Source organism: Amblyraja radiata, chromosome 1, assembly GCF_010909765.2.
Source record: "Amblyraja radiata isolate CabotCenter1 chromosome 1, sAmbRad1.1.pri, whole genome shotgun sequence".
In the NCBI taxonomy this organism is placed as follows: Eukaryota; Metazoa; Chordata; class Chondrichthyes; order Rajiformes; family Rajidae; genus Amblyraja; species Amblyraja radiata.
The window spans coordinates 169,619,187-169,632,539 of NC_045956.1; the positions used below are offsets into that span (position 1 = coordinate 169,619,187).

The window sequence follows — 13,353 nt, forward strand, 5'->3', positions numbered from 1 at the left end:
GGGGCTACAGTTTAAGAATAAAGGGTTGGCCATTTAGAACTAAGATGAGGAAAAACTTTTTCATGCAGAGAGTTGTGAATTTGTGGAATTCTCTGCCTCAGAAGGCGGTGAAGGGCGATTCACTGGATGCATGTTTGTGTCATAACCTCTGACACCTGTACTAATCAAGCAGTTGCATGTCGAGGCATTTCTTCAGAATGACCATCAGTGGAAAGGGGAACGAGAGATATAGATGGTATTTAGGACAAGTGAATGGAAGATATGCAGAAAGCAATAATAATCAAGGAAATGTGGAGCCCACAATGGATGCCTTCTTTGACCATGGACCGGGGTAGATGTTTCTTTTGAACCTTACCCTGTCTCCATGGATATATTACCAGAACCACAGCTGTTTCTCGGGGTAACTTTCTTCCCCAGCTGCTCCGAACTGATGGGGTTTGGTTTCCTGAGTTTTAAATGCTCTTTGCATTGAATGGACATGTTACCACGGTTCGAAATCTGCTGACTCGGATGTTTACAAGGGATTGGTCTCTTCGGGCCCTTGTGCCTGCCAACATTTCCAACCTCCTTCAGCCCATCCCACAAATGCTACCGTCCCTTATTCCAACCCATTGTGCATTTCATCCAGAACGTCAGAATGACCCACCTGCCACCACCAAGTCTGGGTTACTAAAGAGGTTTTTGTTATGTTTCAATACACTGATGCTTGTTCTGTGTTGGTGATTGGTTTAGAGGGGTTACTTCACTCAATATTTTTTACTTTGTTTCTGGGTACTGAATAGGTGCCGTGATTGGTTTGTAGGGGTAGCCTCCCCCTGTACTTTCAAGCCGTTAGTTTTCCCGCCACTGTTTAGGGATATATAAGGGCGATCCTTTCGTTGGGGCGTGTCAGTGGTCTTTCCTTCTGTTCTGTTTACGCGAGGCTGCTGAGGGCTCGAGTGAGTCGATCCGAGGCTGGCCCCACGGTGTTGGATACAAATAAAGAAGGGTTCGGACTTGAGTGTTGGACTCAGTGGTTTACTAACCCAGACTAGGGAGAGAGTATTTGATCCGGAATCAACAATCACCGATCTGGTCCCACAATGGAGACTGGTCCAGAAGGTTATCTCCCATGGAGATCCAGGCCACGTTGGCAAACTGGATCCACAAACGGCAATGGGAGACACAGGGCTACATAAGAACATGCAGATGCTGGAACCTTGAGCAAAACACAAGTGCAGGAGAAACCCAACGGTTCAGATAATATCGTTGGGGAGATTGCCCAGACAATGTTTCGGGTTGGGACCCCTAGTCCTGAAGTCATGGAGTCACAGAGTGATACAGCGTGAAAACATGCCCATTGGTCCAACCTACCAACACCGACCAACATGTCCCATCTATATTAGTCCCACCTGCCTGTGTTTGGCCCATATCCCTCTAAACCTGCCCTAACCATGTACCTGTCTAAATATTTCTCAAACGTTGTGATAGTCCCTGCCTCAACTACCTCCTCTGCCAACTCGTTCCATACACCCATCAGCCATTGTGTAAAAAGATTATCCCACAGCTTCCTATTAAATCTTTCCCCTCTCACCTTAAACCTACAGTATGTCTACTGGTTCTCTCTGTGCAAGAGACTGTGTGTTTACCCGATCTATTCCTCTCATGATTTTGCACACTTCTATAAGATCACCCCTCATCCTCCTGCACTCCAACGAATAGAGTCCTAGTCTGCACAACCGCTCCCTATAGCTCAGGCCCTTGAGTCCTGGCAACATCTTTGTTAATCTTCTCCGTACCCTTTCCAGTCTGACAACATCTTTCCTATAACACGGCCCATGGATGCTATAACCTGGTGGTGTGAACTTGAATAGCAAAGTTCTATAGATCCAGTAGTTTCACCAAAGCTGTTGTAGGTCCATTCATCAACTCTACCATTCACTCTTGTCTTTATCTGGATCCAATTCTCATTGATGACATCTTACTGAGTCTGCTCAAACTCATTCATGTCTTCTGGTGGAAAGCTCAGTCCAATTTATTACCTCATCAATTCCAGACACTTCTGACCCCCAAACCTTTCCCTAAATCACACTAATTTGGACTGTTAATTTCCACCCATCCCTTGATTGTGATGATCTTTATGCATTAAAATACATCAGTAGTTTTTAATTGGTAAATGATAATTCAGTTTGGAATGGCCTGCACTTTTATGCATTAAACAAATTAAGCGTTTGTAAAATTAAAATATCGAGGTCATGGATTGACCTCAGGTGAATTGTGAGTTGCATTGTATGAGTGTAATCAGCTAACAAAACATTAGTAACATGATAGCATCGCAGTGCACGGAGTATTCTGAAGGGTATAAAAAGGGAGTGGATTGGAAGTTGCTCAGTGCAGTTTGGAAGGTTTCCTGTTGTCAGACACACCAGGAGAACATCATGCACTCCGCTTGCCTCACTGTCGGTCTCCTCTTCCTCGTCTCCATCGCTTCGGCTTGTTACATCAGCAACTGTCCTCAAGGAGGCAAACGATCCATCATGGACATGGACATCAGACAGGTAAGGAGAAGCTTTCTTCATGCATCGTCCAGTACTAATGGCTCGTCATGGTTTCTTGTTCCTCAAAATGGCATTTTCACGTTGAGAACCAGTACGGAATGTCACAACTGTTCCGTACTGAACGTAGCACAGGATTCTTCCCGCAGCCTCTGACAGGCATTAGCATGGTCCTTAACCAAGGTTGGCTTCCAACATGACTGGCTGTGGTATAAGAGTTAGTGACCCGTCCCGTACAGACTGTTGAATGCAAACCCTTTGTTCTTAACTGTGGTCTTAGTGTGTCATCCACACTAATCCTTGACAAAAATGTGTCCTGAACACTCACGTTCCAGGGAATATTGCCCTCAGCAAATCAGAGATCAGTTGTTCTCAGTGGAGCTACTGTGTAGGATAATGGTACTTGGTGTTTCGAGTCATGCAGCATGGAAACAGGCCCTACAGCCCAACGGCATGCAACTAATCTGATGGTTTTGGTGCCAGGTTCAGTTGCTGCCTTACAGCACCAGAGACCTGGGTTCGATCCTGCGTCTGGGTGCTTGCCTGCACTGAGTCTGTACGTTCTCCCCATGACCTGGGTGGGTTTTCTTCAGGATCTCCGGTTTCCTCCAACACTCTAAAGATGTATATGTTTGTAGGTTAATTGGCTTGGTTTAATTGTAAATTGTCCCCAGTGTGGGTAGGATAATGTTAGTATGCAGGGATCTCTGGTCAGTGCGGAGTCAGTGGGCTGAAGGGCCTGTTTCCACACTGTATCTCGAAAGTAAACTAGTCCCATTTGCCTGTGTTTGGCCCATATGTTGGGCCTCACTACAGCAGTGGAGAAGCCTGCAGTCAGACAGGTTGCAAAGGGAATGGGATTGAGGATGTAAGTATTTGCAAATTGCTTCTCTGTCCAACACTGATACAATTCATCCCACAGACAAGGCAGCCACATTTGGCATTGTCCAGCAAAGAGGTGTGTTACTGGAACTGACAGTGTAGATGGGCAACAACTGGAAACTGGGAGTTTAACCGAAAAATGCAAATATTGAGGATTTATTTTTGTATTTCAATAGAATGGAAGATTCTCAAATTATCAGATTGGAGTTTTCAAGTCAGAGCAAAATTAATTCAGAGAAAGACAAAGTATTCAGGGCCCAATAATATTTTCTCAAGGTATTATAATTCCACCAGAGAGAGAGGCAGTTTGTGTGTGGCTGGGCATAGGGATTGGTAGCTGAGATTGATAATGAAAATGAACAGACCCTGTCGACCAAACGAATATACCAATTATAAAGATTCTAAATGGCACTAATCTTGGTGTGATTGATCAACAGGGGAACGCTCTTAAATAATATCGCTCTTTGACAATAACGTTACGGGGAGAAGGCAGGACATTGGGGTTGAGTGGGAAAAATACATCAGCCATGTTTGAACAGTGGAGTAGACTCAATGGGCTGAACGGCCTAATTTTGCTCCTATATTTTATGGGTCAGGCAGCATCTCTGGAGATCATGGATAAGTGATGTTAGAGGCCAGGACTTTTGACCCGATTTGTCACCTATCCATGTTTAAGAAACATTTACCCAGGTTGATGGATAGGACAGGTGTAGAGGGATATGGGCCGGTGGGACCAGTGTAGCTGGGACATGTTAGTAGGTGTGGGCAAGTTGGGCCGAAGGGCCTGTTTCCCTGTTGTATGACACTATGTTGGACAGAGAGTCTGCCTGACCCGCTGAGTTACTCCAACACTTTGTGTCCCTTTTTTGTAGAGTCATAGAGTGATACAGTGTGGAAACAGGCCCATCGGCACAATGTGCCCACACCAGCCAACATGTCCCAGCTACACTCATCCCACCTGCCTGCGCATCTGCAATGCCTCGCTTTTCCATAACAAGATTGGTGTTGCCATTGGGGTTTGGTGATACAGGTTTATCTCTGTCAGAGACTGGTCTTACTGATGTAATTCATTCTGTGCTCTTGCCCAGTGCATGTCTTGTGGTCCCGGCAACAGAGGCCAGTGCTTCGGGGCCAAGATCTGCTGCGGGCAGGAGATCGGCTGCTTCTTCGGAACGTCGGAGACATTGAGGTGCCAAAAGGAATCCTACCTGCTCTCTCCGTGTGAACCTGCCGGCAGGCTCTGTGGCACGAACGGTGGGAAATGTGCCGCGGCGGGAACCTGCTGCACTGCTGGTGAGATGCTGCCACTTTAAACCACTTTCAGTTCAGTTCAGTTTAGTTCCTCCACTTCCCAACACCATGGCTCCGGGGTGGGGGAGATGGAGAGAACTAGCAGAGGGATTGGGGATTGGGTGTTAATGGGAAGAAAACTGCAGCGTTTTAATAATAACAGAAACTGTTGATGCTAGAAATGTGGAACAGAAGCAGAAAACGCTGGGCGCCCCATGACAAATAAAGGATTCAATTCAATTCAATTCAGCCAAGTCTTTTAGTTTGAGTTTAGTTTATTGTCACATGTACCGAGGTACAGTGAAAAGAGTTTGTTACGTGCTAACCAGTCAGCAGAAAGACAATACCTGATTACAATCGAGCCATTTACCGTGTATACAGTAGATACACGATAGGGGAGTAACGTTTAGAACAAGCTAAAACCGGAAAAGTCCGATCAAGGATAGTCGGTTGATCACCAAAGAGGTAGATAGTAGTTCTCTCCACGGATGCTGCCCAACCTGCTGACTACTTCCAGCATTACCTGGTCCATTCCATGGATTGGTTATTCACCAAACTAACTGGTCTGTAATTCCCCGTTTTCTCTCTCCCTCCCTCCCTTTTTAAAAAGTGGGGTTACATTAGCTACCCTCCAATCCTCAGGAACTACTCCAGAACCTAAAGAGTTTTGAAAAATTATCACTAATGCATCCACTATTTCTGGGGCTATTTCCTTAAGAATCTGGTATGCAGCTTATCTGGCCCTGGGGATTTATCGGCCTTTAATCCATTCAATTTACCTAACACCACTTCCCGGCTAAACTGGATTTCACTCAGTTCCTCCATCTCATTTGACACCCGGTCCCCTGCTATTTCCGGCCGATTATTTATGTCTTCCTTAGTGAAGACAGAACCAAAGTAGTTATTCAATTGGTCTGCCATGTCTTTGATCCCCATGATCAATTCACATGTTTCTGACTGCAAGGGACATACAATTGTTTTAACTAATCTTTTTCTCTTCACATATCTATAAAAACTTTTGCAATCAGTTTTTATGTTTCCTGCCAGTTTTCTTTCATAATCTATTTTCACCAAGCTCAAATGGATATTAATTCCTTCTCTATGTCTCATGAGTTGGCAATGTTATGCTTTAAATCGTTTAAATAGCCTTAGTCATAGATCATACAATGTGAAAACAGGCCTTTCAGCACAACTTGCCCACTCCAGCTAACATGTCCCATCTACACTAGTCTGTACTGTGTTTGGCCCAAATCCTAAACGTGTCCTAAACATGTACCAGGCTAATTGTTTCTTAAACGTTGCGATGGTAACGCTGTTGTTGGAGATGGTTGAATGTATGTCGATAATAAACGTCACTTGTGCTGTTCATTCATTGCAGAGAGCTGCACATTGGATCCTGCGTGTAACTCCAGGAGCATCTTCTCCTCAGATTAAAGTGCGTCTCTGGGGAAACGTGATCTGCAGCGCAAACCCTCGCTACCTAAAGCTCAAGTCGATAAAAGTTTAATACTATTACGTTTTGATGCTGAATAGATAGAAATTATAGCCTGTAAAGGTTTTCAGACATGGGTTTGTTACAATGCCTCCATAATGCTTGGGACGAAGACCCTTTAATTAATTATTTGCCTCTGTACTCCACAAATTGAGATTTGTAATAGAAAAAATCACATGTGGTTTAAGTGCACATGGTCAGATTTGAATAAAGGTCATTTTTATATATTTTGGTTTCACCATGTAGACCTTACAGCCGTGTTTATACATAGTCCCCCCGATTTCAGGGCACCATAATGTTTGGGAAACAGCAATGTCATGGAAATGAAAGTAGCCATGTTTAGTATTTTGTTGCATATCCTTTGCAAGAAATGGCTGATGAAGTCTGCGATTCATGGACATCACCAGTTGCTGGGTGTCTTCTCTGGTGATGCTCTGCCAAGCCTGTATTGCAGCCATCTTTAGCCTATGCTTGTATTGGGAGCTAGTTTTCTCTCTTCAGCATATAAAAGGCATTCTCAATTGGGTTCAGATCGGATGATTGACTGTAATTTCTACATGGTGAAACCAAAATGTATAAAAATGGCTTTTATTATAATCTGACAATGTGCACTTTAACCACGTGATTTTTTCTAGTACAAATCTGAAATTGTGGAGTACAGAGGCAAATAAATAAATGATCAGAATCAGTCCCAAACATTATTGTAAATGAATGTGAAATAATGCAACACTTGGAATAACCATTAACATTAAATAAACAATATACAAACACCTTGCTGTTTTTTGAGATTATTTCAGAATGCATGAAATGTCTGTCACTGACAATGCCGCACCTATAGTACTGCCCTGATGTCTGTGTTCATATTTGTGTTCACATTTCACAAATTACATTTCAAGCAATGAATGTAAAACATGTAATGGTACGTTCTGAATAGAGTTAATAATATAATTAGGGCGGCTTGATGGCGCAGCAGTAGAGTTGCTGCTTTACACCGCTTGCAGCACTGGAGACCCAGGTTCGCTCCTGACCACGGGTGCTGTCTGTGCGGAGTTTGTACGTTCTCCCTGTGACCGTGTGGGTTTTCTCCAAGATCTTTGGTTTCCTCCAAAATCCATAGACGTACAGGTTTGTAGGTTAATTGGCTTGGTGTAAATGTAAATTGTCCCGAGTGTTTGTCAGGCAATGTTAATATGCGGGGATCGTTGGTCGGTGCAGACTCGGTGTGCCGAAGGGCCTGTTTCTGTGCTGTATCTCTGAACTAATTAATGTACTGGAGCAGTTCCAGCGAACTGACGTCCCTCTCCTCTCCTCTCCTCTCCTCACCTGTCCATCCTCGCCCCAGGGGCGCCTCCTGCAGCCCACCTTGAAGATACTGGAGGCATTACCCGGGGTCACCCTCCTGCCAGCCCTTGCTCCTCACGTCCGACATCTCCAGCTTCCTCCCAGTTATGTCGTCCACTGAGCCTTCGAACGGGCCCTGTCATCCGACGAGCCTTCGTGTGGGTTAGTGGTCCCATCGTCCGACGGGCACGTTGTGGGGAGGAGAAGGTGAACCATTCAGGTAGCGAGGGAGGGGGAGGGACTAGAGAGGGAGGGGGGTAGAGAGGGAGGGGGGTAGAGAGGGAGGGGGGGTGGAGAGGGAGGGGGGGATAGAGATAGGGGCAGAGAGGGAGGGGGCAGAGAGGGAGGGGGCAGAGAGAGAGCGGGGATAGAGAGGGAGGGGGAAGGGGTAGAGAGGGAGAGCGAGGGGATAGAGCAGGAGGGGGAGGGGATAGAAAGGGAGAGGGGGATGGGAGTAGAGAGGGTAGAGGGGGAAGGGGGTAGAGAAGGAGAGGGGCAGAGAGGGAGGAGGTAGAGAGAGAGAGAGGGAGAGGGGTAGAGGGAGAGGGAGGGAATGGAGGTAGAGTGGGGGAGCAGGGAGGGTAGAGAGGGAGAGGGCAAGGGAGGGAAAGGGAGGGGGTAGAGAGGGTGTGAGTGAGTCTAGATAGGGAGGGGCCATCTCCCTCCACCATTCCTAATTTCCCTCCTCCACACCCCCCCCCCCCCCCCCCATCTTCCTCTACCACACCACTCCCCACCCCATCTCCCTCCTCATTTCCCTCATCCTCCTCCCCTCACTCCCATTCCCTGCCCCAGCACCAAACCAGGTCGTAGAGCAGTACCAGGGCCTGGAAGTCGGCCTGGTTATCGTACTCGGCCCGGCCCTGGCTGTAGCCTCCAGCCGTCAGCTCGGCCACTGCCTGGGCTCCAGTCCAGGCCCCGACTTCATCTCCGGGCTCGTCCCTGACCACGGACCCAGGCTCATCCTTGGTTCCAGCGGCGGCTTAGAAACATAGAAACATAGAAATTAGGTGCAGGAGTAGGCCATTCGGCCCTTCGAGCCTGCACCGCCATTCAATATGATCATGGCTGATCATCCAACTCAGTATCCTGTACCTGCCTTCTCTCCATACCCTCTGATCCCCTTAGCCACAAGGGCCACATCTAACTCACTCTTAAATATAGCCAATGAACTGGCCTCGACTACCCTCTGTGGCAGAGAGTTCCAGAGATTCACCACTCTCTGTGTGAAAAAAGTTCTTCTCATCTCGGTTTTAAAGGATTTCCCCCTTATCCTTAAGCTGTGACCCCTTGTCCTGGACTTCCCCAACATCGGGAGCAATCTTCCTGCATCTAGCCTGTCCAACCCCTTAAGAATTTTGTAAGTTTCTATAAGATCCCCTCTCAATCTCCTAAATTCTAGAGAGTATAAACCAAGTCTATCCAGTCTTTCTTCATAAGACAGTCCTGACATCCCAGGAATCAGTCTGGTGAACCTTCTCTGCACTTCCTCTATGGCAATAATGTCCTTCCTCAGATTTGGTGACCAAAACTGTACGCAATACTCCAGGTGTGGTCTCACCAAGACCCTGTACAACTGCAGTAGAACCTCCCTGCTCCTATACTCAAATCCTTTTGCTATGAAAGCTAACATACCATTCGCTTTCTTCACTGCCTGCTGCACCTGCATGCCCACTTTCAATGACTGGTGTACCATGACACCCAGGTCTCGCTGCATCTCCCCTTTTCCTAGTCGGCCACCATTTAGATAATAGTCTGCTTTCCTGTTTTTGCCACCAAAATGGATAACCTCACATTTATCCACATTATACTGCATCTGCCAAACATTTGCCCACTCACCCAGCTTCTTTCTCTGCCCCGGTCATGGACCCATCCCAAGCCCCGGGCTCGGCCCTCACTCCAGCTCCAGCACCAGGCTCGGCTCTAGCCAAGGTCCGCGGCACCACCCTCGCCACCGGGCATCTGCTGCCGCCGGCACCACGAGCGCTGGAGTGCAACCATTTTTTTTAAAGCCAAGGCAAACAATTTTGCAAACATTTTACAACCAATACATTTTCTGAAAACATTGTTTATAAGCCAAGGCAAACAATTTTGCAAACATTTTACAACCAATACATTTTCTGCAACCATTTTTTAAAAGCCAAGCAAAACAATTTTGCAAACATTTTACAACCAATACATTTTCTGAAAACATTGTTTATAAGCCAAGGCAAACAATTTTGCAAACATTTTATAACCAATACATTTACTGCAAACACACACACACACACACACACACACACACACACACACACACACACACACACACACACACACACACACACACACACACACACACACACACACACACACACTCACAACCAATACTAAAATGCCAAGTAACTTCAGAACGTGGTAAACATACAGTGTGTAAACCGAATGATTCAAACGTTCAAAGCCTCCTGTAGAGGCTGCTGCTGAAGGAAAAACGTGCTTTAAATAACGTCCAACAAACACACTCACCATACGCAGAGCAGTAAGCTCTCTTGAATTATTCAACGACGTCTTCACTCTGCCTTCTGCAGTCAGCGCCATCTTGCCATGAACCGGAAATGTCGCCCTCAGCACCATCTTGCTGCTAACTGAAATTACGTCATCGGCACCAACATGCCATTAAGTGGAAGTCACGGGAATGAGCGCCAATGTTGCAATTAAACACAGTCCTGATCTAATAAAATGTTTATTCACGCTTTATCCATCCACTTTATCCAAACTGTTGCAACCATTTTAAAACCAAGACAAACAATTTTGCAAACATTTTACAACCAATACATTTTCTGAAAACATTTTATTAAAAGCCAAGACAAACAATTTTGCAAGCATTTTACAATCAATACATTTTCTGAAACATTTTTTTTAAAGCGAAGGCAAACAATTTTGCAAACATTTTATAAGCAATACATTTTCTGAAAACATTTTTTTTAAAGCCAAGCCAAACAATTTTGCAAACATTTTACAACCACATTAAGGAGACTCACCGTTGAGTAGACATTCGTTCAGTGTTATTCACAGCTCAGAGAGCCGTGACCCTCTCGCTTCCTCCATCTCACAGAGACAGAGTGAGGCACGACACTTCCGGGTTTTATAGTCCCTCCCCCCTGCCACCAGCGGGGGCAGCAGAGCGAATGGCAACAATTTTTAAACATTAATAACTCTTTGACTTTTCATCGATGAGAAAAATCCTCTGGTCCAGCGCAGCGGAAGGGGACTCTGAGCGAGGTGGCCAAAAATGACGGCCATAAGTGGCGGCATTCTTTCAGAAATCACGAAACAGAAAGTCGAAAAGTGGTCAAGATCTTAGTTTTATTAACACAGATAAATGAATGGCATTTTAATAATGGTGCACATTGCAGGCACACTGTGCTGCTATAGAGTAGGTATGTTGCAATATTTTGCATAAATTTCCAAAATGTTACCTGGATTTGGGGGTATTAGCTGCAGGGAGATGTTGGACACTTGGATTGTTTTATCTGAAATGCTGGAATTTGCAGGGAGACCCGATCGAAGTGTATAAAATCATGAGACGCATAGATAGGGTAGACATTCAGAACCTTTTTCGCAGGATGAAAAAATCAAACAAGAGAGGGCATTGGTTTAACGTTAGAGGGGCAAAGTTTAAAGGAGAAGTGCGGAGCAACTTTATTACACAGAAGATGGTGGCTGCCTGGAGCCTGTTTCCAGGGTTACTGGTTGAGAGATACGATAATGGCTTTTCGGCACGGACTAGAGGGGTCGAGATGGCCTGTTTCCGTGCTGTAATTAATTGTTATATGAAAGTGAATTAGGTGTCAAATTAAACTTATTTTTATGCTTTATCTGATGGGATAAATTACAGACTTGATTTTTAAAATCTCAAAATTTTGTAACATTGCTATATAGAGTGCTATTCAGTCAAAGAAAAAAATGTATTATTACATTCAAGTCATCCAAAGTGTATAGATAAAGGATAAAGGATACAATATTTAGTGTAAAATAAAGTCTTATAACATCCGTTTAAAGATAGTTCAAAATACTCCAATGAGGTAGATTGGAGGTCAGGGCTGCACACTAGCTGATGAAAGGATGGTTCAGTTGCCTGATTACTACTGGATTTAAACTGTCCCCGAATCTGGAAGTATATGTTTTCAAAATTCTGTACCTCTTGCCTGATGGGAGAGGGGAGAAGAGGGAGTGACCGGGGTGAGACTGGTCCTTGATTATTTCTGGTGGTCTGGGTTAGGCCCACCACTCTCTGCAATATTTTGCATAAATTTTCAAAATGTTACCTGGATTTGGGGGTATTAGCTGCAGGGAGATGTTGGACACTTGGATTGTTTTATCTGAAATGCTGGAATTTGCAGGGAGACCCGATCGAAGTGTATAAAATCATGAGACGCATAGATAGGGTAGACATTCAGAACCTTTTTCGCAGGATGAAAAAATCAAACAAGAGAGGGCATTGGTTTAACGTTAGAGGGGCAAAGTTTAAAGGAGAAGTGCGGAGCAACTTTATTACACAGAAGATGGTGGCTGCCTGGAGCCTGTTTCCAGGGTTACTGGTTGAGAGATACGATAATGGCTTTTAAAAGGCTTCTGGAAATGCATATGGATATACAGGGAATGGAGGGGTATGGATTATGTGCCAACAAATAAGAGATGGCCTAAAGTCTAAAGATGAGATAGCTTGGTTTAGTTTAGTTGAGAGATACAGTGCGGAAACAGGCCCTTCGGGCAACGAGTCTGCACCGACCAGTGATCCCCGCACATTAACACTATCCCACACACACTAGGAACAATTTACATTTTAATACAAGATGATTAACCTATAAACCTGTACTTCTTGGGGTTGTGGGAGTAAACCGAAGATCTCTGAGAAAACCCACACAGGTCACGGGGAGAACGTACAAACTCTGTAAAGATAAGCACCCATAGTCAGGATCAAATCTGGGTCTCTGGCACTGTAAAGGGGCTGTCCCACTGTGGCGACCAAATCCGTGAGTTAAGAAGAGTGTCTTCGACCTTCAAGCTCAAGGGCACTCGCCTGGAAAACCTCGAGCTGGATCGACCGACCGCACACACACACACACACACACACACACACACACACACACACACACACACACACACACACACACACACACACACACACACACACACACACACACACACACACACACACATCGCAAAGGCGGGGGCCAGGGAAAGCGGGGGAGCGCTGTCTGAAATTCACACCCGCGATGAAGATGAAGGTAGAAGACGGCTGCATAGTGCACGGTAAGTCTTTTAGTGAGTGCGGAGGGGGTGGTGGAGAGAAGGGGAGAGAGGGGGAGAGAAGAAGAGAGGAGGGGAGAGAAGGAGAGAGAAGGTGAGAGAAGGAGAGAGAAGGGAAGAGAAGGGGGGGGAGAATGGGGGGAGAAGGAGTGGAGATACTTTTAAGAAGTATTATAAAGTTTAGCGGGCATTTTACCTACCGGTCGGTTTTCCTTGGTCCTGAAAACTCCAATGAGCCAATTAAAATGCCCGGTCAGCGAAGGAGACTGCCTACGGCTGCCCTCGACTGCCTGTAACTAAATAGCGACCCCACTCCACTGCACTACGGGTTAAAAAGAACCATGCCGACCAAATTTTACTCGTGGAAAATTTTCAACATGCTGAAAAATTTTACGCGACCTAGCTGAGGCCACGAGTATGCGGGAACTTCCCTCGAGCATGAAGGAGAGTTCCAGTGACCTCATAGGACCACCTAGGACCACGTGTCGACCATGCTGCGAGTTTGAGTCGAAGGCAAACTCTTCT

At 45.6% G+C, this 13,353-nt stretch overlaps 1 protein-coding gene across 1 annotated transcript; it reads left to right on the forward strand.

The window, feature by feature from the left end:
* The first annotated feature begins 2,417 nt into the window (after nt 1–2,417).
* LOC116976920 (oxytocin-neurophysin 1-like) lies at nt 2,418–6,140 on the forward strand. The gene is made up of 3 exons (XM_033027027.1): nt 2,418–2,537; nt 4,505–4,709; nt 6,085–6,140. Exons 1-3 carry the CDS (start codon nt 2,418–2,420, stop codon nt 6,138–6,140), a joined length of 381 nt encoding a protein of 126 aa, XP_032882918.1.
* The last annotated feature ends 7,213 nt before the right edge of the window (nt 6,141–13,353 follow it).

Bases quoted from the DNA above. Each gene is read 5' to 3' on its own strand.
- LOC116976920 (XM_033027027.1), top strand. From the start codon at position 2,418: ATGCACTCCGCTTGCCTCACTGTCGGTCTCCTCTTCCTCGTCTCCATC. The intron at 2,538-4,504 runs GTAAGGAGAAGC...GCTCTTGCCCAG, and splicing joins TGGACATGGACATCAGACAG to TGCATGTCTTGTGGTCCCGG. The intron at 4,710-6,084 runs GTGAGATGCTGC...CATTCATTGCAG, and splicing joins GGGAACCTGCTGCACTGCTG to AGAGCTGCACATTGGATCCT.